This window comes from Tribolium castaneum, chromosome 5, assembly GCF_031307605.1.
Source record: "Tribolium castaneum strain GA2 chromosome 5, icTriCast1.1, whole genome shotgun sequence".
In the NCBI taxonomy this organism is placed as follows: Eukaryota; Metazoa; Arthropoda; class Insecta; order Coleoptera; family Tenebrionidae; genus Tribolium; species Tribolium castaneum.
This window is the reverse complement of record NC_087398.1, coordinates 6,980,816-7,004,027: the sequence shown is the minus strand read 5'-3', so window position 1 is coordinate 7,004,027 and position 23,212 is coordinate 6,980,816. Positions and strand designations below refer to the sequence as shown.

The 23,212-nt window shown below is 36.6% G+C and overlaps 1 protein-coding gene and 1 long non-coding RNA gene across 6 annotated transcripts; one reads left to right on the top strand and one right to left on the bottom strand.

Moving 5' to 3' along the window:
• Positions 1-770: 770 nt before the first annotated feature.
• LOC661373 (T-box transcription factor TBX20) lies at positions 771-22,998 on the top strand. 2 transcript variants are annotated; one of them, XM_008195475.3, is made up of 6 exons: positions 771-1,394; positions 8,942-9,257; positions 18,016-18,289; positions 18,341-18,502; positions 21,856-21,932; positions 22,003-22,998. In XM_008195475.3, exons 1-6 carry the CDS (start codon positions 1,265-1,267, stop codon positions 22,466-22,468), a joined length of 1,425 nt encoding a protein of 474 aa, XP_008193697.1. In that variant the 5' UTR covers positions 771-1,264; the 3' UTR covers positions 22,469-22,998. The 2 variants fall into 2 exon arrangements, with proteins under 2 accessions (XP_008193697.1, XP_972626.2); XM_967533.4 differs by having other exon boundaries at positions 773-1,394; positions 22,012-22,998.
• Positions 18,693-20,252, bottom strand: LOC103313100 (uncharacterized). Of its 4 annotated transcripts, none has more exons than XR_010334298.1 (4): positions 19,723-20,252; positions 19,318-19,645; positions 19,227-19,270; positions 18,693-19,173 (listed from the first exon to the last, which is right to left on the bottom strand). It is a non-coding gene; the product is annotated as an uncharacterized LOC103313100 (long non-coding RNA). The 4 variants fall into 4 exon arrangements; XR_001575011.2 differs by having other exon boundaries at positions 19,227-19,275; positions 19,723-20,251; XR_001575009.2 differs by having other exon boundaries at positions 18,693-19,270; positions 19,723-20,247.
• Positions 22,999-23,212: the final 214 nt, after the last annotated feature.

Genomic DNA, 23,212 nt, shown 5'->3' with positions numbered 1-23,212 from the left:
CGAACTAGTCCGATGTATCTAAGTGTAATTTTCAAAAAATAAGAGTGTAATTCTTTTTAATTGTTAACAGTAACCACTGAAGTGTAATTTTGTAAAATTTTTAATCAAGTTCGTACCAAAATACGTATTGTCTATTCCATTTTACAGGCAGAGGTGTCGTAAAATTATGTGAAACACCCTGTATACGTAATAAAAATATTTATTGGGAAAAATTTTAATTTACCATTATAGCTTGATATTTGGCAAATAATTACGACTACTAACTGTTTTTCTTAATTAAATTTTAATTCGCTTATTACCACTGAAGTTTTTACTAAGTGATATTTTTTGTTTAATAAAGTCTTGTTCTTTTTATAGATAATTATGACTCTATGTAGAAGTACCTACCTTTTCCAAGCTTGTGTTAGGTATAGGTGTTTAATGTGCGATTTTCGTGACTTGGTGGAATCTATTAGGTAAAATGAAAAAAGTGCTAAAAGTGTTTGAAGTGAATGTGTTTGAAGATGTTGACGTTTCGTAAGCGTTGAAACCTTTGACCTAGTGGGTAGTAATAGCGGGTGAAAATGACGAGAAAATAATTTTCGTTAGTCCCTAAAGTAGCGTAGGTAAGCATCATCAGAAGGGTTCACCAAAACAATCGGCCAGGTTCGCTGATAGGCGTCGCCAGGTCGTAAGCGCCTCCCTGGGGCGTGTCATCTTGCTTCCCACCCCGCGGAATTCGTCTGATCAAGCAGCAGAGAAGAAGAAAGGCCCGGATAGTGCAGGTTCTACAGCCCGCCCAGGTGCAGCCGCGATCGGGGAGGTAAAAACAAAGCCGGTCGCGAGTTGTCATCGACGAGGACAGAGGGGAGAATCGTCGAAAAAATGGCACATTCCTTTGATAACGTCTCGACGGAGTGGTCAGTCGGCGTTGAACAGCGTCGCTGTAGACAACGGAGCGCCGTTGATAATCAATTACAGCAAGCAAAGTGAGGAACGCCTCTTGAAGTGGGAGCAGCCAATCTGAATGCTTTCGCTGCATATCAAAGTAATCTTGTTAAATGTGAGTCAAAAGGATCTAAATATTCATTCTGTCAAAACAGCTTGCTTCTGTGCCGGCGCGAAAACTGCCTCACACCTAGTGAAAGTACACGGAAGTGCCTAAAATGACATGTAGACGGTCACGCCGCCCCCGGTCGTAGCGGCTCATTCACGTGCTTTAGTTTACTGGTTTTGTGACTTGACCTGACCTGACCTGCACGGTGGTGATGTGGTCGACGAGGTGATGGAGGATAACTGCACCATGAGGCCCTGCGCCACGGACTTTAGCATTGCTGCTATCATGTCGAGGCATGGCAGGGCGCCCCGGACTAGATGCAGGGAACGCGATCCGCCGGATTCCATCTCGCCGCTTGGTAAGAATTCTTATTAGAAAAATTACACCATGACTGTATATTATAACAGTATGATAACCGCGCTCACATCTTACGAATTTAATTTAATACATCTACCTACGAAGCAAATATTTTTTTCTAGTAGTACCTACATTATTAGTTTGTAAATTTATCAGGTCTGGATTAGGTAGCTTATAGTCAAGAGGCGCCAGCTTGAATGAGGCGCACTGAACAAGAAAAAACAGAAAAGAATAATTGTTGAAAAATTGCAGAATCACTGAACCGACTGTATATTATTTTAAGTATTATTTATTTAGCAATACGAGTAACAAACGAAACAAAGAAATAAAATAAAAGACAAAAAGCAAAATGAATGAAAAACTAATGTAGATAAAGTTTAAAAAAAATAGACGATGGTGAGTGCCACCAAATTTTGGATTTTACTTCGTGAATTTGAATTGTTTTCTAAAGTATGTAAATGTTGTTTTGTGTGAAATTTTTTTAAAAATGCCGCTAGACTCAAAAAAATAAATGAAAATAAGATTTTAATATATAATAAATAAATTAAACGAAAGTTACAATTTACTTTTCGCCCTAACATCACTTAAGCATTGTTTGTCTTAGAATAAAAATCATAAGATTTCTATTAATTAGTAATTTAATATTTTTTATTTTATTATTAGATGGTCGTTATTAATAGATACATTTTTAATTATTTATTATTTATTGTAGAAAAATTTTTAAAAAGTTACATGCACGGAGAAAAAATGAAGTAGGTGATTTTAATAGCAAACGTTGATTTCTAAAATTTAATTTTTGAGATATCGTAAAAAATATTTTTAGCAGACTCATTTTGTAAGTACATCTTTCTGTAGTAAATTTCAAAATGCTATACGTTAAAAAATATTTTTCTTTTTATTCTTACCTAATACAAAAAATCATTGTCATAAAATCAAATAAGTATAGCAAGGTCCCATAGATATGACGATTCTGAAGCTACTCAAAACTACTGGAATTTAGTTTCTGAAGATTAACACAGAATAAATTTTAAATATTAATTAATAATATTTTAATATTAATGATGTAATGATTTTAATATTAATAATATTAATTATGTTAGCTGGCTCTCGGGAATCACTAATCACTGTACTTTAATAAATTTAGACTAGCCCTATTTACCAAAATAATTCAGATATTTACAAATAGGTATCATGGTAAAGTAGTTACTAATAATCTCAAAAATTATAATAATTACACAGAAGTGAACGTTTGCTAAATAATTTATTACCAAATTCCAATTTTTTTCCTCTAAGCATGTGAACTATTCCTTGATTTTTCTAGTAACACTCTAAAACAAACAATTATGCTTTGTGCAAAACATACGTGAATAATTTAGCTAGCTCTAAAATTATTTATATTTTTTTGAATTTTTTGTTTCTATTTAATCATTTTCTAAAGGTAGCTTCAAAATTTTCTACAAAACAACATTTTGGTATTGCTTGTTTTAAAATGATGGAAACAATGGTAAGTATTTTTATTTTTTAATTAATTTTTTGTGAAGGACTGTAAAAAAATTTTGAAAAATTACATACATAGACAAAGCATATGCATATAAAGTAATTAACAGCAACCGCAAATTTTTGTGATTATTAGTTTTTTTGATACACGTACATAATTTTTCTTGTCATTTTGTCGTCACCACAAAAGAATCTTCGTTCTCAAGATCATCATGTTCATTACCGTCTTCTAACCACTGTATTTTTTGCAACCTTAAATTTTCAAAAAAAAACGTAAATTTGAAAGTAATTTTCTCGTCTTTGCAACAGTTTCATATCTTTACTCTCAGAAGACGAACTGCTACTTTGAATTACGTTTCGTTCGTTCATGTTTTGCAATTTTTTTAAATGAAGTATTAAAGATGATAATGGGCGAAATTATGGCTTTAAATGTATCCTAGTTTTTAGATCTTGGTCATTTTAATAATTCTTTTAGCAATATTTTTATTTTTTTATACATATTATATTTTCATTTATATTTATATTATATTTTATATTTTTTATATTCATAGAATCTCAAAGTTGTAAAAAGTGCGAAATGGAAATAAAACAACTAAAAGCGCGTTGTCTACTTTTTTACTAAGTACTGAAAATATAGTATTTGAGTACTTGAGTATTAATTTTATTAAATTTTTAAAGTCTATTAAATGAAAAATATTACTGCAGTGTCTGTGTTTTATTTTACTAAAACGGAAAACCTAGTTTTTGGTAAATTGAAGAGCAAAGCACTGCAGTATTATATACAGAAAAAATATAAAAAGATACAAAATTTTATACATTAGTTGAGTATGAGTGATGTTATCAGTATCACAAGTAATAAAATGTTTCAACATGGAGCTACATTTGGTGTGAGCTTATAACATTTTTTTTATTTCTATTACTCTGTTTACGTTGCTTAAAACTAATTTTTAATTTAATTTTTCGACTATATGTAGATTTTATGTGAACTATCTTGTAAACGCATTTAATCTATTTATGATGTGCTCCGATTGTTTTTTTTTTAGGTAGGTGGGTACTGTTTGTAGTTCTTCTGAATACTTTACTTTCAACTAAAATGAAAACTGAGCTCTAAGGGCAAACTTTGTAGATCAATTTTTTAAGATGCATAATAATAGTGAGAAATAATTTGGCTTGCAGAAAAACGCATCTGCTTTTAGAAAAAAAATCACATATTACAGAAACTTTGTGTAATACAGAATTTAGGGCGACGACAGATAAGTAAAGCTTTATTCCGGCAGTTAATAAATACTCTTACCATTATGCCTAAAAAGTCAACCAACTTTCTCTAGTCGTTTGTCATAGAAGATCGATTATTACCTCCAATGATCATAAAACTTCAATATAAACTTGCATAAATTAGAGTATTCATGTAGCAATATATGTTATTGGCCTAATTTATCATTATAATCAATCATCGTTGTAACTAAATTATCTGGCATTTGCTTGTTACGTCAGTTTCTAGATTCAAAATAAAAAGGAAAATGTCGGCGATTTTTGTTGCAAGCAGAAAGATATTACGGTTGTCTATAACGATTGAAACTAAAAATCTAAAGCGTGATCAATTAATTGATGGTTCATATAAAAGCCGGCACTGTTTTTCTAATGTTTGCGATCTCAAAGTAAGATTAATTATTTATTTATTGGCTTTCGTAGTTTCCCACGAGACTGCTTTCGTTAATAATACATCAGTTTTGTAATTTGTTTAGTAATGTTTTCGATATCTGTTCCCGTCCAGTATATTTTCTTAAACTCAAAAGGATCCGTTGAATCCTTTCGCCTAAATCCGTCCGCTAATTAAAATATTATTTATGGCAGAACTGCGCCAATTTCGATAAAGTATTAAACCCATTTATACGTTATATTAAAACAAACTGACAGATTTATCCGCATAAAATATCCGATGATTTTGCCCTCGCAGCATCTTTGATTGTTTGGTTTTGTGAAAATTTCGACGTTTGTTGAACAATTTACAGGCTGGATGAAATAAACAATTGGACATGTAATTGGGTAAATATTTTCGCGCACCACCAGTTAAATACGCAAATTTAGTGTACGACTTTTAGCTAAAACTATTTCGATGTTTGTAACAGATCATTAGCACGATAACGATCGTTAGTGTTATATGCTGTGACTATAAAAATACCCTTTAATTTTGTTGCTTTTAAACACCGATTTTGTTTACGGCTCTCTTTTCTTTGAACTCTGCTTCTGTATACCATAAATTATGAAAACTTTAATTAATATTTTCAATCACCTTTCGACGCCCTAACATTGGGTAAATATTTTTACGTTGGTGTTGAAGCGATTTTCCGCGTCAGACCCGTTCAACGTTGTGCTGAAAATTAGGCACAAAACGTGGAAAGAAAAAGCAAATGTTACACTGCTCCATTAAGATTTTATGTCATTAAATGGCCTATAAGCAGCCGTAATGCGATACACTGTAAACAGCGTCGTTAAAAGGGTTGTGATTCCGATACCGAACCATTAAATATTAAATTGTTAATCACCAACCGCCACTTTTCACAGTTTTGCTCAAAAGCGATTTTTATTCATTCTAAATTCTTTCTAAAAAAGGCGCTAACGATCTATACAATTTAAAACACAAAAAGTGATACTGCGCTTAACAATATAAGTAATTTATTTGTAACATGAGAACACGAGCGCATGAAATATGTCCTTCTTTTAGCGCCACTCTACTTAATGCATTTCCAAATTAACCACTAATTTTATCGAATGATTATTTGTCACAAATGTTTACTCTTTGAACATGCAATTCGTACATTAATTTAACTATCAAGGGTCTAATTTTAATATTGGGTGTCAATGAGTGGACATCACTGTGTACTTTTGAGGCAACCGATGACTCATATTTAGAAAAAATTCAATACTTACTGCCAGAAATGTTTAAAAAAGAAATAGGGCTGTGAATATTATTAATACCTGCAGAAATGTGGTTTATTAATCAAATAAAATACATATGCAAGCTGATTCTTGTTTTGGTATTATTTCAATCAATAAATAAACAATATTAAGACTTTTATTTACACCTAGGTATTTGTATAGAGAATTTACACGTAAAGTAGTAGATGCTTAACAAATAATAAAAAGACAAATAACGTTAATATATATTTGAACATAATGTTATGTTTAAACATATTTTCCTAAAACAATAATTTTTTTAAATAAACTGAAACTATGATTGGTTACATCAATAGAAAGCTCTAAAAATATTATCAAATTTAAAATTGCGATGACATAGAGAGTGTCTGCGTTGTTGCTAATATAAATGTAACATATGATTACAATAAATAAAAAACGTTCTGGGCTATGATGATATATTTACTGGTGTTCATCTCTTAAAAGAATCACGCATTTAAACAAAATCGGAAGACGTAATATTTATTTCAATGTCTTTTGCAATTTAAGCCTAATTGACAACGCAATCGCCTTATTAACTTTTGATCTGGGTTATTTCAAGTTCCAGGCAATGTCTAGTTTCGCGGTATGCCGATTGTAAGGTATTATTAATGGTCACAGTCAATTACACAAAGGCCAACTTTCATCAAAATGTAATTATGATTGACATTTGAGATAACGTTAAATTTTTCATGCTTACGGTAATTTAAATGGATCTCCCAGAGGTGGTTTGACACGGCAAACTTTTAATTGTTTAGCTGAATAATTTGTAAATGAAAATAAAACAAACTCCCGCTAGAGTCCGCTCCGATTCAATCCTAATGTGTAGGATTCACAGGATCTAATTGAAAACCATCAACTTATTAATTAGATATGTGCATAAGTTGAGTTTTTATCAATGGCGGTAATGTGAAAAGTACTCAACTCCACACAATTTGTGTGTTCTGTTTAAGCGGACTGAATTTAATTAATTTGGAAATTGATAATTGGGCAATAAATTAGCCAACATTATCATAATTGATTAGGTTAAACGTTAAACTGCCAAAATGCGGTCTGGATACCGCGGTTTCTTCCATTGTTGCAGTCACACAGGTAAAGCTTAACAACCGCAGTCGACCTTAAGAAATAAATCAACAATAGTGACAATAATTGATCAGATAGAACGGACCACACCCGACTTAAAGCGATATTGAGTAACTTTGGAATTGACATGTGTAATGCTAGAAATGCCGATAAGTGGAACATTCCATATAAGACGTTGGGTCTAATACAACATAATTAAGTCTAACAAATTACTTTAACGGACCGAGTTTGATTTATTTATCGACAGGAATCGCTGTGGGAAAACTGTCCACGATGTTGATTTTGCACAGGTTTCTATCCATTAACAACATTATTTTTATTCTCCACTCTATAAAACATATTGGACATGAATAAACAAATTTTCAGGCACTTATTGCAAGCAACTGAAATACTGTACGATATTTCAGAACACTTCTAGGTCAATTATTCTATAATGTATTAATCGATACAGTAGGCACCCATTGTAAGCCCAGCACTATTATATTCTAATCGGCCATTGTTCACCGTCAATGGAACAATTTTAAACACTATTTAAGTTTGTTATAACTAATTTAGTTGGTTGCAAAATGGTGTAGAGAATGGGGCATAATGCGAACTGTCGTCAGCCACTTTTATCCCAACACAACTATATTTCCAGTGCTAGTACCTCTTTCAAACGCTAAAAGTACAAATTTTAAGGGAAAAGGCGGATATTATATTTCGTTGTTTCGTTTCGTTATTAATTTGTGAAGGAAGTAGTTCTGCATATTTGTTGAAATTTTTACCAAAACTAAAAATAACTTTATTAAAGCTGCAATTACATTACTTACCTGTATGTATTCTATTAACCACTGGTAATTGCAGTTGACTTTGAGACTTGCTAATTGCCGCAAGAGGAAAATAGTTGAAACAAGTTTTTAAATACCCGTAATTAATCGCAAGATGCTCGTTACATTAGTATTTACATTTTATTTTAGACATTAACGTATTAAAATGATTGGTTCTTTGTATCAAGTAATACAGTTATTAGGTATTGAAAAATTGGAAAAATAAGGAAAGGTGAACTCTTTGTCTTGAATTTTTTTATATCTTAATTACTTTGTTACCAACTTGGTATAATAATGTTTCCGCTAATTATAACAGTTGTCATATAAACTAAACGTTACGAGTTTCATACCGTGAAGACATTATGTGCAGTCAAATTTTTCTAATTACTCTTTGTAAAATGTAGCAGGAGAATTTAGCAAACTGGCGTAAAGGTGCCGCATGGTAAACATTCCGTAATTGTGGGTTTTTGTAAGCAGTGAGCATTAGGCTGGATATAATTTACAGTGTCATTACATGCATGATCCTCTTATCTTGTGATAACATCTCATCGCGATTATCGTTGGAACCATTGTTGTTGTGAACATTAGGTGGTTGGACCTTTCTCTGCTTCCGCTCGTTCTGTGTATTTTGCCTTGATGAGAGTGATGACAAAATTGGTGCCTTTTATAATAATAACACCAAGTTTTTCCAACTGCGATTCATGCTGCAATTAGCCGCACAATGCGCAGCAATAAACACAACAAAGCTTCATTATTTCCAATAATCAACATTTATTTACGTTATCTGCGGGACTAGGGTTGTGATGGCATTGGTTTGAGGCGCAACCTGTAATTTTTGGCCCCGGAAATGCGCACACTAACGTGAGAAGTAATTCGCTTACGTGCCACTTTCCCGTATTTCATGTGCTTCCAAATAAAGTAACTTTTAATTTTTCTCGCATATGTTACCATTCGCCGGCACGACAAAATTATAAGTTGTTTTTTCCCCGGCTAAGACGACGATTTATGTTCGTAAGGCCCCGTTTCCATGCAAGGCTTGCGTTATAGAAAATACTTCCGACTTTTATGGATATTTTAATAGTAATCATTAAGCCCTTTAATGGCTTTATTTTTTACCTCGACCATGTGTGAATGTCAGTTAACTAATTAAATAGACGAAAGCTGGAAGACTTCAATGGTCGCATAACTTGGCTTCTTTATGTTCTAGAAAAATTTGTCGAGTCCTCCGCCTCGTCAGTACCTTCGACCCCGGAGCCCGTGGGCTTAGATTGTTCGTTAGTTAGTCCGGACATTGAAAGTGGTCGTGAATCACCGGTTGATGTGTCTTCCACGTCCGAATCGGGGGTGCCATCACATTCTATTGCGAATGGTCGTAGATCACCTGCGGCTGCGAGAAATCCGCTTCTGCAGGAACGCTGGACCAGCGAAGAGCTCCGAACAGTTACTTGTCATTTAGAAACAAAGGATCTCTGGGAAAAGTTCAACGAATTGGGAACGGAGATGATTATCACCAAATCAGGACGGTGAGTTGGCTTGTCAATGGGACCATGGATGCGCATTTTGCATGCATGACGAGCATTGGCGGCAAAAGTCGTAAAAACAACAAACTGTGAAATAGACACATTTTTGCTCACTCAGTGAGCAACTAGTCGCGAAACTGTATCAGTTTTAAATTAATGCTCTTCAAGACAAGGATTAAGTCGTCTCTGTCACTGCGGTAAGCCAGAAGGTAGACGTGGAGAGCAGGTAGGCCCCTAATCGATTATAAAAGTGTTCGATGGCCTATAATGATTAGCTCACTTGGGCAAAAAACAGGCTATTAAGGTTTAGTCAAACCGTTTCATCCCTTAAGTACTAATGTTGGTAAATTATTTGGAAAACACAGGTGGCTGTCGAAAATTTGATTGATTATCAAATTGATTGATTACCGCAAAATAAGCACCTTAGAAGTAGCAGTCGTAATGAAATTAAATCAATCGCGATAGCAGGAATAAATTACGGCCGCGCGTGTGATTTCCAATCGAAGATTTTCGAATTCATCAAAACCAATGGCCTTTGGCTATTTTTCCCGGACATTATCGCCGAATAAAAAACCGCTATCGACGCATAAATATGGAGCGGCCCTTGAGTTCCATAGATGATAAATGAGGGGCATTATCTTGAGTGATGGCAGTGTTTCAGTCAACGTCGGTGTGTGGCTCCTGTCGTGTTTTAAATGTCACTTATACACTGCACCCCGTGTCGCAGATTAATCACTCGCCGTTTGCTACCACTCTCATTACACAAACCTTCACGAAAAATTGAAGAAATTTTCAATTTCACTCAAGGATGTGTTGAGCACCAGCGCTGGGGAATTCAGACGCTCAACACTTTTTCAGCGAATTATTTAATCACTTTGTGAAAGCTCCACTTATGATACAAACGCGGTTTAAGGCGATAATTAAGCAGGTATGTGCATAGGAAAGAATGCGTATTTCAAGCTTAAAGGCAGCTGCATTTGTAAGTAGAACGGACTGCTGACAGGTTTATCTTTTTTATTGGTTCAAAACATCAGGCGAGATCAGCGAATTTTAGATGGCCATAGTCTACATCTTTGACAGATGAAATATTAGTTACTGTGTTTTAAATTAATATTTCAGGCGCACTTTGATCAATTTTTGATAACAGAAAGAAGGCCCACAAGGCATAAGGCAATGGGCGCTAATCTAGCTCCACAATCTAGAAATTCGAAAAAAGGACAATTTGTCAAATAATTTTCTATTTCGCATTTTCGCAATGCGATTTTGTGTAAATTATGTATTCCAGTCGCTCGAAAATCCGCTTCTTTGTCAAATTTGCGCAGCAAAGTGCAGCAAAGTCACGCGGTTCACTTCCATTTATTAAGGCGGCGTCATTTCCTAATTTCAACAAGAACTGTTCGTTCGCCGTCAACTTACCGTCGCCGAAACTTGACACGCCGTCACCTCGCTAACCGTTTCATTTTCAACTCATTCACGTCATCGGATTTCGTATTCCGTCCATGCTGGAAAACTTGGGCGCCCCACATGCCGGCTTATTAAACTTTGAAAATTAATAGGTGGACGTAAAATTTCCTTCATTAGAGGCAAACTCTCTGTCGAAAATCCAAGTTTATCACGTCTCTAATAAATAAAAAGGGCATATTTTTAAAAGTGCGACTAATAAGCCTTGTCAGATGGGAAATAAATGTAAAACAACCCTTATCTGGCATTTATATCCATTCACAACTCGCAGCGGGCAGTCCATTGAAAAGAGCCTCGATTTTTATCTAAGCTCTCAAGTGACACCGTAAGATTGAACGCACTCCAGTGTGTGCATTTGTAATTCAAAACTACACCTTGTACATTTGGCTTAAATAATTCAATTAATAAGCGGGCGCAATCAAATTTGGGAGAAAATTAATGCGAGAAGCCGCGCAAGCACGACTGTAAAAAACCCATTTCCGACTTAAATTCCTAATTTATGGATTAGAGCTGATTTCCTGATTTGCATAAGAAAAATCTGATAAATACCAATGAATAATTACGATAATACTGCTCGATAATCTTTGATAAATCAGCCCCTCAAGGGCCGCCTCAGGTTCCGCGAGCTTCGGCTTGAACCCTGTCTCTGATTTACAAATAACCCGAGTCCAAAATAGTGAGCAGATGGTAAAGTTTATGCCAATTAACGTTAAAGATCAATCTTGAGGAAATTACCTCATTTATTTTAATAAGTATGTAATTAAAAGGGGCGAATTAGCGCTTAAAAGGACTTAACAAAGATACGTTTCAGAAAAAGACACACACGAGATTTAATTTACTGCACTGGCATGACTTAGCAGATACAGTTATTTTGCGAATTTTCTTAATTAAACACGTTTGGTGCGTGCGTTTGTATCTACACAAAAACTACCTAAAAATTCAAAATGACCAAAGATTTTTTTTCTTTGTATTGGCTTTGCATGCAAATTTAATTTATCGTGCCCTGTAGCCAGTGCAAAAACACAGTGTTTAAATAACGTTATTGACAGTAACTCCAAGGATCGGCAACATCATTATTAAATTTGGATTACATGTTTCGTACAAGAAGTGACCTAAATACTCGTGGGAATATCGGGTTACCACTTCCGTTTTGTATGAAATAAATGCCTTAGAGAATTTATTAAATCTAAATAGGGCAACAACTGTAAAATTATAAATTATTGTGGAATGAATAAGTTAAAAAACTATTTAAAAAACACACATTTTCTCATGTCTTCTACAAAAATAATTTAGTAGAAAAGTTTTCTGCTTATTTGCTAAGACAGTTTTATTATTTTCTACGTTTTCTTTTTTTTTTACTTTTCTATTCGACAAAAAATAGACACAAATTCTAGATATAGGTAAAACAGAAACAGAAAAATAATATTATTCTAGAGTAATTAGGTACTGATTAGGCACTAGGTACTCCACACTTTTTTTACATTACAAACACTTGTTATAATGTATTTCTTCTATTTTTTTATTATTTGTTATCATTGAGTTTTTATTAATTTTTAACATTATACCTTTGAGTAGGATGAGTTTTTTCTGAAATCTTTTGTAAAGGAGTACTTTTCAGTACTGCTCATAACGTAGACTATTTTGATATTTGTACTAAGTTTTTTGGAATAAATAAGAAATAGTAAAAAATCCAACAGCTTGTTCACTTAAGTCAGAAAATTTCCGTGTTTATTTCTGAATGTGCGGTGGTGGAAGACTTTGTTTTTCGTTTTCCTGGCCAATTAGTTGGGTGAAAACGATTTCCTTCAATCTGTAGTCATAATTCATCTCCTGACAAGTGGAATTAAATGGCGTGTGCAAATTTGTTGCGTGTGTGTGGCATTTTTTAAGGGTGCCTTGTTAGTCCCTGTAAGTAGATACGATTTCAGTTTTGGCCCCGTTAGATGTCGTAAACATGTGATATGTGTGTGCTAATGGGAACATGCTTTATTAGTTTCGAGGTGTGTGGTCTGTCCACAGCTCCACACATCTACACGGCAGCACTTGCCGGCTCCGGTTACAGCCCGGACTATGGCCACTGTGTTACGTCACGCACCCACTCGAATTCTCGTCCGGGCCGGAAAATCACGCACGCAATGCCAAATTCGCCTTCGATTTTAATAATTAACGCGGAAACGGAGCGCTGGGGCAAGAAGTGACAAACCCTCGTTTTGTCTAATCTAATATTATCGGTAAATTATTAAAATCGTCGGAATTACGGCGACTGGCTGTCACTACAGTCGACTGCAATTCCTCCGAGCTTTCCATTATGCATTTAAATATTTAAGTCCCAGTTTGAGCTTTCGGGGATAATTTCGGGTTATCGTCGGTGAAAAATTAAACAAACTGGCGCACCCTTAATTATCTCATTTTTTTCCCGTAAGGTTTCCGGCTTAATTACACAAAACACAAAGGCAAAAGACAGAACTGCTAAAAGATTAAAAAGAGCAGACCATCCCGTTCTCATTAGTAGTCTTATGCCTTGCCCGTAGCATCGGATAAATTCAATTTAAAACCGACTGATTGCGTTGAAAGTATTAATTTATTGTATGCCCGCTATGAATGATGTTCGCAATTAATAAAAATTTCAATCTTAACTCTCATTTATAACGCTTGACTTGAAATGAAAGTGCAATTATTTATGTAAACTGCCGGCATGGATTTTAATGGTGGCTTTTTTGGCCGCATCAAGTGGCGATAATTGCACTGAATTCTTCGCCTTTCGCCCCACGGAAGCTTTTCGGTAATCAACCGAGCAACAGCACTAATCTAATTTCCGGGACACTTCTTAATGTGGCCCAGAATATATAATTTAGACGCACTTAATCAAACGCATATCAAACCCGACTGAAAAATAAACTGAAACCCAGCCATTGATTTATGGCTGAACGGGCGGAAAATGTATCAATCCTGCAAGATGTAGCCATGAATTAAAGGAAATTAATAGTAGCTCATTAATTCAAATTGACTGTAAACTAATAATCTATTTTTGTGCTAATTACCACCATAGTCTATTTGCATGTTTATAAAATAAATCATTTTTTATTCTCCTGCACAGTCTGCAAATTCCAATTTTTAATCCGTCCAGTCTACAAACGTAATTTTTGACTTCAGTTTTATGAAATAAAAAGGTACTGGTACAGTTTTTTCGTCTGGCTGGGTTATTTGTGATAAGTGCTCTAATTGCAGCTAGATTTTTTGCCTTTTATCTTGGCAAATATGAAATTGCATCTCGCATCAATTATAGGCGAAGGCACCTTGCTAAATTGAGCACCTATCGTTTCCAGACCATCCAATTACTGTCTTTAACTGGCAGATTTTTCTTGTGCTGAGTGTACTTAAAAGCCTTTCATTTGGCATGCATCTTGAGGCAATGAATCAATCCGGCTGCTAACGTCACCTGCAGAAGCCAAGCGCTTCAATATGCTGGTGAAGATCTAATTGCGCGTTGCGTGTCGTTGGAGAAGTTTTTCGTTCGCTTACCCATCCTGTCAATTGGCAACACTTTAAAGTGCGACTATTTTCACTATCTTTGAGCAGCGCGCCGACGAACGTCTGGCAACATGCGCCGAGTAATTAATAGAGCCGTTGTGAAACGAGTGAGTTGCATTTCAATTCGATCAATTAAATCTTCCTCTTGCTAGACTCGTCTGGAAGTGTCTTCTTGCACCCAAGCTGCTGAGCATAATTACGGTTTTTTGTGGGAATCGGGGTATTTGTGGAATAAAATTTAACCGTTTGACGGCAACGATGTGTTAATGTATTCTCTCTGCACCGATTACACGATTTACACATGGAGTGTATATTTTTTTAAATTTAATGAGTTTGGTCTGTTTTAACTTTTTCGGAGAAACCATTAATTCAGATGAGCTTTTAAACGGTTATTCAATTAAGGGCCTTCTAATGGAAGGAAAATAATTTTCAACATGTTGCTCCCGGAGATATGTTAGGATGGTGAGGTAGCGTTTATAAAAAACGCACACACTGTGTGTAAGTTGGCAGGTTGAAAGAGGTTAAAACCCTTAATCATCGTGTTGGTAAAATTTATGGGGTGAGGCCGTCATAATTTTATTTATATCGACGTTTCTCAGCTACCCTTCTCTCTAATATTTCGGAAGCTAGACATTAACTGATTCACACCCACCTCAAGCGAGCGTAATTATCTACTAATTTTGACAATCACTTCCTCTCGCGAGTTTTAATACACAGGATGCCACCGAACAGAACGAGAAAATTCACTTTTATTACTACGAAGGGTTCAGTGTTCAACACACGAGAGTGGGTCAGTAATTATTCGCTTTTTTAAGTCTTTAAAAGGTCTTGGATGTTTCAAAATATTAGGCCAATTCTTCAAGGACTGCAAATTAAGTTTATACCTGACTTACCTAAGTCGTCCACTGTCCACTTGCGTCAAGGAAACACAGCTTAAAATTATTTGGTTTTACCAATTTAAACTTTTTGAAAGTATTTCGAGTGCTTACGACTAAGTTAACAGAAAGATGTCAAAGCAATATGACTTCACAATTAGTTAATGTTTACTCCATTTTGGTACTATAAAGGTTACTATCAAGAAAAGGAATAACTCATAACATGTTAGATAATAAACTAAAGTTGAACAATTGAATGAAACCAACAGAATTTATTATCAAAAGCTATTTGGTGTTTAATTTTACGCTACCGTCTGCTGCCTTAAAACATAAAAAAAATAACTTTCAGTTCCTGAATTCTTCCTATCCTTTATAATGTCTAACTATAGAACTGTAGTAGGGTTCCAAATGTTACTTTATAAAAGAAGACTGTTTTAAGATGAGTGACATTTTGTTCTTCTTTGTAATTATTTGAATCTTTTTGACCTAAAATCGCAGCAAATTAGAACTTATACATCAACAGGATAAGGCAGGATAACTTAAACCTCAGGTCATTATCCTTATACAACTCCTTTAAGAATTGTTATTACGTTTTTTTTTAAGGAAGAATTTACAGTTTTAAAATAATTACGCCTTGGTAGGTATACAAGGTGTCTCACCTAAGATTTTCGGGCCTAATATCTCAGATATTTGTTAACGGATTTTTACGACATTTAAAATGCAGATATTATAGGATATAATTTGGATCAAGTTTTTAACAAGAAAATCTTATTTTTTCCTTGGATCAGTCGAGCGATTTGGTTAATTTTTTGTGTGGCCATCTATTTTTCGGGGTTTAATGATCCAATAGTAATTTGGCTTATTTTTACATAAAATAAATGTGTATTAAAATTACATTTTTTAACTTGAGGTCCTTTTTTGCCCCTAATTGAAAGACGACCTCCTAAAATATGTGCATTCTAAATTTCGTAACAATACCTTGACAAATAAGTGAGATATTATGTTCGAAAGTCTGAGACACCCTGTGTACCATATGGAAAAAGAGCAATTTTTGATAAAAAAATGGACAGTTTTTACCAAAATATGCCCAAAATTGTATCGTTGATGAAAATATGCTCATTATTGAGTTTGACTGACTTTTGTTCACTTTATTCACTACTAAAAATACCTACGTGGTCTAAAGAAGTTATTTTTATTTAACGTGTTTGTTCGTAGCATTTTGAACTTATAATGGGTCTTTAGCATACCATGCCGGCCGGAGTAAGTGCACATTTAATTGCAGTTCCTTCCATTTTATTAGTTGGAGATAAAATATCGCGATAAACGTATGACAAAAGAAAAATGAGAGAACCCATAAATAAATATCTTAATTGTCAGGAAAAAGTGTTAGCGTAGTTGCAGGTGGGTGTCTAAGCACTCGTACATCCGTAATCCAGCAATAGTTGTGTAAATTTCGAATGCGGGTGATTCTAACGGTGATTCCTGCAGTGGAATGAGTCGCCACCATAAAATTTATGAAACAGAAATGTTAGATTTGAAGATATGAAAGCGTGTTTTTCTAAAAATGAGCTAGCAGCGCTTAATGCGCTTTGGGCCGTGGCGTCGCGGCGGCCTTAGTGCATCTATCAGCCAAACAGCTCGTATGTTTTAATTAAACGTAAAGATGTTGAAGCAACGGACCGAGTGACAGTACAAACGGGCCATGATGGTCGCACTTCAACTGCTAAAGAACGTATTTATTACTTGCATCGAGTCAGAAGCTCGTAATTATAGCTTCCTGTGCCTCCGAAATTGCACCTAATTAATGCCGAAACGCATCTGCTTAATCCAGAGAAATTAGCGATATAATATTTATAGTGCTGGCGCACGGTGTAAAAATCAAACATCGCATCGGAGGAAGAAAGTCGGGTAATTGATGGCGATTAAGGCGCATTATTAAATTTATTGGCTTATAAACAAGGGAGAATTAAGTTATAAATTTTCCCAGGTAGAAAATTCCGTCACCTTCCCGAGGACACTTGCAGCGAGTTGTCCGCGAAACACCTGAAACCTATCGCTGGTTCCAATCTGGTATTTATTGTGAGCACATTACAGGGTGATGCCGCTTTAAAATTATAAAACAACAAACGTAAGTGTAACAATTTGAATTATGGTCGAAACCATCTGGCCTGGGATTATTATCACTGATATTCGAGTACAATAATCGATTGGACCCGCGGCGAATCACAAGCGATGAAGATAGCGGCTTCTAAAAGCCTATAATTTCAGTGCTAATTTGTTTCGATATCTCTTCAGGATCTGGATAGGGCAGTTCCGACCAAGTCGATGCACAAATCGCACCACGATAATTCACCGACGACCGAAGGTGTGAGGTTTATTTTACCTGTTAGCCTGTTTGTTACCTTTATCGCGTATCTCGGATACTGAATCTACGCTTACAAATGATCGAACTGGACGCCACACATCACGCCCGGACTTGATAGAAACATCCCGGATTACGAAAACAAAACTACATCCTGCACCTGACTGATACATTTGTTGCCACAGTTGGTACCGCAGACTTCTTTTTGCCCAAATGATCGATAGGCGGACGATCCGCAAGGAAAAACGAGAACCACAGTCTGGCTCGCCCTACTTGAATATTAAATTTTCTCGATTTTTATTAAATAAATTCGAACTGCAAACAATTATCTTGAAAGGTGTAGGCTCATAATTTATAGTAATAGGTAATACAGCAAATCCGCCGCCGAACACAAAGACCCATTAACTCAATAATACAAGCGTAACATAAAAATATAATTATGAAATAATACAAATTCAGATATGGAACATTAATTTGGTTAATAGCTAACTCATTAACCACGAATATTTGTAAATTAAGCTTTTTGTTCCAGCCGCATGTTTCCTACGGTCCGGGTTTCTTTCACCGGAATTCGCCCGGACCAGCGCTACGCCGTGCTGCTGGACATCGTCCCTGTGGACAACAAGCGTTACCGGTACGCCTACCATCGGTCTTCGTGGCTAGTGGCCGGAAAAGCGGACCCTCCAGCGCCTTGCAGGATGTGCGCCCACCCGGACTCTCCCTTCACCGGTGAGCAGCTCCGAAAGCAAGTGGTTTCGTTCGAAAAAGTGAAGCTCACCAACAACGAAATGGACAAGCATGGACATGTACGCCATCACACAAACAAAATCAATCAGGTCTGAACATGTTCATTGCAGTTAGTCCTGAATTCGATGCACAAATACCAGCCGAGGATTCACTTAGTGAAACGACCGGATGGGGCTTCAGGACAAATAGTCGACTTGGAGAATGAGGAATATAAAACGTTTATATTTCCTGAAACTGTTTTTACGGCTGTCACGGCTTATCAGAATCAGTTGGTGAGTTATATTTTGCTAAAATATAAAGTGCCGGAAGTACACGTGTTGGGATTATTATAATACACCATTGAGACGTTACACTCGACTTCAGAATGCGTCTAATTTTAAAATCATTAGTTTACTTACTCCAAGCTGAAATTGATTCATTCATAATGGGACCATACAGCTTTTTTCAGGCATTAGAGTGGTGTTGGGAAAAATAGTTGACGTTTATTGAACATCCTCTTATAACACAAATACTTAAATAGAGATGTTATTTACACTTTACTCAAGATTTGAGGGTTTTTGTGTTCTCCGAAAACGATTTTTGTGTTTTTTTCGGAGCTTGATCAAACACTTTTCGCAAATAAATTAATTTAAAATAGTTTCAGATCTTTTGTTACTTGACTGGTCTAAATAATGCGACTATTTTTTATTATCTATTGGACGAACCCTCGAAAAAAGTGCCAATGTTTGCGAAATTATTTGTGTAAAAGTTTGTGGCTTGAAGTAGTTAATTTTAATTGTGTTTGTAATTGTCCGTGCGGCATAATTTATTCGTCGTCTTGGAGCGCAGTGTCGCAGAAAAAAAGGACCCCTCAGCAGTCCAAATTCCTGGCAGAGCAGATGTCGCGCTTTAATCATAAGTTGCAGACGCGACAATATTTATACATCGCCAGATTAAGTTTGTCCTTTGGAAAATATTGTTGACCAAATAGCAATCTCTCAATTAACAAGCTCGCACCTCGACGCTGGCAGGCAGCCAGATCTGTCAGCCCACCCAGAACTCTGTGCTGATAGGTGGATAAATGAACCCGGTCTAGTGACAATTTTACCAATTCACGAACTGCAAATGTATTGTTGTTCAAACACAGGTCATCAGCGTCGACCACACATTAACACCAGCAGTTTTTCACTCGAAAATAGAACGACGTGACGAAGAAATGATGAGTTCTAAGTTTAAACCGTCTTTATTCGAAATTAGTCACATTTAGACGAATGCGATTGGCCCGGGGAGGAACCGGTGGCCTCTGTGCCGGAAGAAAGTTCGGAATCTGAGCAGGATTTGATAAATTTCCCATCCCCAGTTCGTTTTCCTTACCACATCCACTCCCAGCTCAACGTAAATTTCCATGGTGAAACTGGAATTTTGACGGATCGGTTCTGAAAGTAAAAACGATGACTTACAACTTCAACTTTGGTATTACGCTAGAAACCGAGCTCGATCAAAGCTCACATACATTTATTTAAATTAACTTTATCGTATTTTGGAACGCCGTGGCGATTGTGATGATAAATATCCCACAATGACACGGAGATCTTGCTATTGCTGGTATGCGTGTGGTCTTGATTTATTTGTTACATAACGATTTAATTTATTGTGATATCTGCCACGGTTCAATTTTACTACAGCTAACTTTTATCACATACATTGGTCGCGCTGAGGCAGGCACTAACGCGCATTCGGTTGCCACAGACGTCAAATTATTTGACACTCAAAAGTAGAAAACATGAAGTAATTATTCCATAATAAAAAACTTCAAAAATACTACAGCTTTTTAGAAACTAAGGTATTCTGTCACGTTCATGAAAAATAAATACCTATGTGTATAAAAAGTAAAATAATAATAAAACATTTTGAAACAAAAGAAAAAGAAGAATTGAGTCTTGTGTGATAGTAGCACATGGAAGTCTGCCAAAACTATCGAAAATAATCTTGAACTGTACATATTTCTCTCATAAGCAGCATATGAGTAGCTACAAGAACACTACAACAACATTTGTTACTCAGGTATTCACCTATTTAATGCAGCTTTTTTAGGAAGTTGTTAGAAATTCTAAAAATACAAGTGGCTAGATTTTTTTGAGTTTGCGTGCCCCAGGTTAAGAATCGAGCTCTGGATGAAATATTAAAGTTTTGGCTGTCTTTCATCTTCTTGTTTATCTGGTGGGCGAATAGGTGTTACTTGTAGTCTTCAGCGCTCCCTGGCTGTAATATTTATGGCGTTTGTGATATTTGGGGATATCGGTAGCGCTCGTTAGTGACTTCCTAACACATTGATGTTGTGAAATGTGTCATGTTAGCTCGCAAAGCATGCGTATCTAGTCCCCGGCAATCCGTCACTCGACAAGAACATAGCATCATGTGTCTCGCCACACACACGCGTCGTGTGAAACGTCCTGTCTCATTTAAAAACTATTATTTATGTTTGCTTTAGTCGGAGAATGTTGGCTGCTCCTTTCGGGCGCTCATTTTACGACAGGACGACACGCAAATTGCGCCAAATCTGACGAGGGTGTCGCGACCCCATTCCTTCACCTCCTTGCTGACAATAATTACTCCAGATGACCTTTTTATTAAGTTTTTTGCATCATGAAATGCGGTTTTATTAAGGAAAAGTTAGGTGAAGCGGGTGAAAGGATGGACGCTGAAAACGTGGAGGAATCCTCTCGCGCCTGCTGTTTCACGATGATCGCCTACAAGAAGCCCATAAAACACCTTCGCACATGTGACTGGCGCTACTGCTCGTTTTAGTGCCATAATTCACCATCTATCTCTTTCATCGCACCTGCATGGTGCTAGGGGGAGCGAGAAGGCAGCGAAGCCTCGGCTTATTTAAGCTCTTTCTCCCACTGGCGAAGTTGGAGAGAATTAGAGGAAGAGGAGAGTAGTTTAAGAAAGTCACTCCTAGGATGTACAAAAGGCGCTTTGATCTCGTGAATTAAAAGAAAAAATAGCGCTTTACACGCTACTCTGGTGGAATATCGTATGACCATCATGCACTTAATATATTAGCATTGAGATGTTATCTAATTAAATGATTGCGCATTAACTGAGAGAATAATTCGTGTCGCGAGGAAATTTATATACGAGCGGATTCAAAGGGATTTCGGAACGAAATAAATTACGTGTAAGCAGGCATTAATTGCAAACGTTGGTTTTGACGCCTCCAGTAGAGATGTGACTGGGAAATTATTTCGAGGGAGTTGGAAATGAATCACTAAAACGACGACGCTTTTCCGTTTAGCGAATTATTTTCACGTAGAGTTAAACCGGTCTCGTATCCGATGTCATCTTATGAGTCGATGCTGTCTCATGCATCATCACGGGATAGGTCCTGAGGAACGAGCGCACGGTGGGCGCCCAGCATTCCAGGCATTCTCCATCGGGTGCTGTCACTCCCCACGAACAGATAATTGGCCCACCCCAGGAGTTCATCTCCGAACTGACGTCCTGTTTGCTTTACTGATTCCTTTCCCCTTTATTGATGTCCACGGCCGGTGACTAATTACGAATGCTCGCCGCGCAGACGTTCGCATTCGTTTTTGCCAATCGACTCGCGGTGATTAATAATTTTTAATCATCTTTACAGATAACCAAGCTCAAGATTGACAGCAACCCGTTCGCCAAGGGCTTCAGAGACTCCTCGAGGCTCACCGAGTTCGAAAGGTACCTATCTATTCTCTAAGACAGTTTCATAAAATCCCCAGATTTCCTTCTGTTCTCTAATCACACGAAGTATTTCCAGAGAGACCATGGAGTCGATGCTCGCGGAGCAGCACTACCTGCGCTCTCCGCTGCGGCCTTTCGCCGACTTGGACACCCACAACAACAATTTGTCGATCGAGGAGAAGGCGATTCTGGCCGCCAGGTCGCAGTTGTTTCTGAGGGCGGCGGCGGCGGCGGCGGGCCCTTACGGGCCCCTAATGGGCGGACTCTACGGTGCTGGTGCTTCGCAAAGTAGTGCCGTTCCTCCGGGGGTTTTGTGGAACCAGTGGGCTTGCTTGGGGCCTTCGCTTCTGGCGGCTCAACATCAACACCAATTGGCGGTTGCCGCCGCCGGAAGTTCGCATTTGAATTCGCAAATGTCGCCACTGGCGAGGCCTTTGGCTCAACACCGGTACTCTCCCTATGCTTCTCTTCCCAAATCCTCGCCGGATACGAGTCTCAGAGACGGGCGGGAGTCGCCCAGCAGCCCGACTTGAGCAGGTTCCTTCATCTTGTGATATATAGAAAATGTGTATAAAGCTGTAAACTCTGACTCACACTGTAAAAACAATAAAGACAACAATTTGCGTTATTTTATATTAAGTATTAGCGGCAGTATGGTTAAGTTGTTGCAATAACGGTTAAGTGGCGTTGCTACTATTTTGTAAATAGTCGCTTGAGGCGCAAAACCACACTTGTGTAGTGTAAAATCTTGAGTGTGTTAACTGATTCTGCTAAAGTTCCAAACAAATGTATAAAATGTCTGTAAATAAGTATAATTTATTATAGTGAACTAATGTGACTTTTGTTCATTATGTCTTTCAGCGGAAAAAGCTTCATTTATTAGACGTTTTTCACAAAATCGCGCTGAAGGACACGATGACTGACTCGTAGATCGTTAAACTCCCTCGCATAATTAATTGTTTAAAAGCTGCTTAATGTAATTGCCTAGTTGTGTATGACACAGTCGAATAGGTTTGATTATTATATTCTAAATCTTTTCATTGAAATAAAAGCATTTTAAGAACTCACGGTCTATCATTGCAATTCCACTCCCCGAACGTGAAAGTCAGCTTAATTGTGGCCAATTTGACATTTCAGTCATAGAGCACATTCATCTTTCCCTGAACGTAATACAAAAATAAATCCTTCATGCATGTTGAGATACGAAGCGTTCTAAGACGCGACGTCATAGCAAGAAATATATAAATATTTTGTGTTTGATTAATGACGAAGTTTGT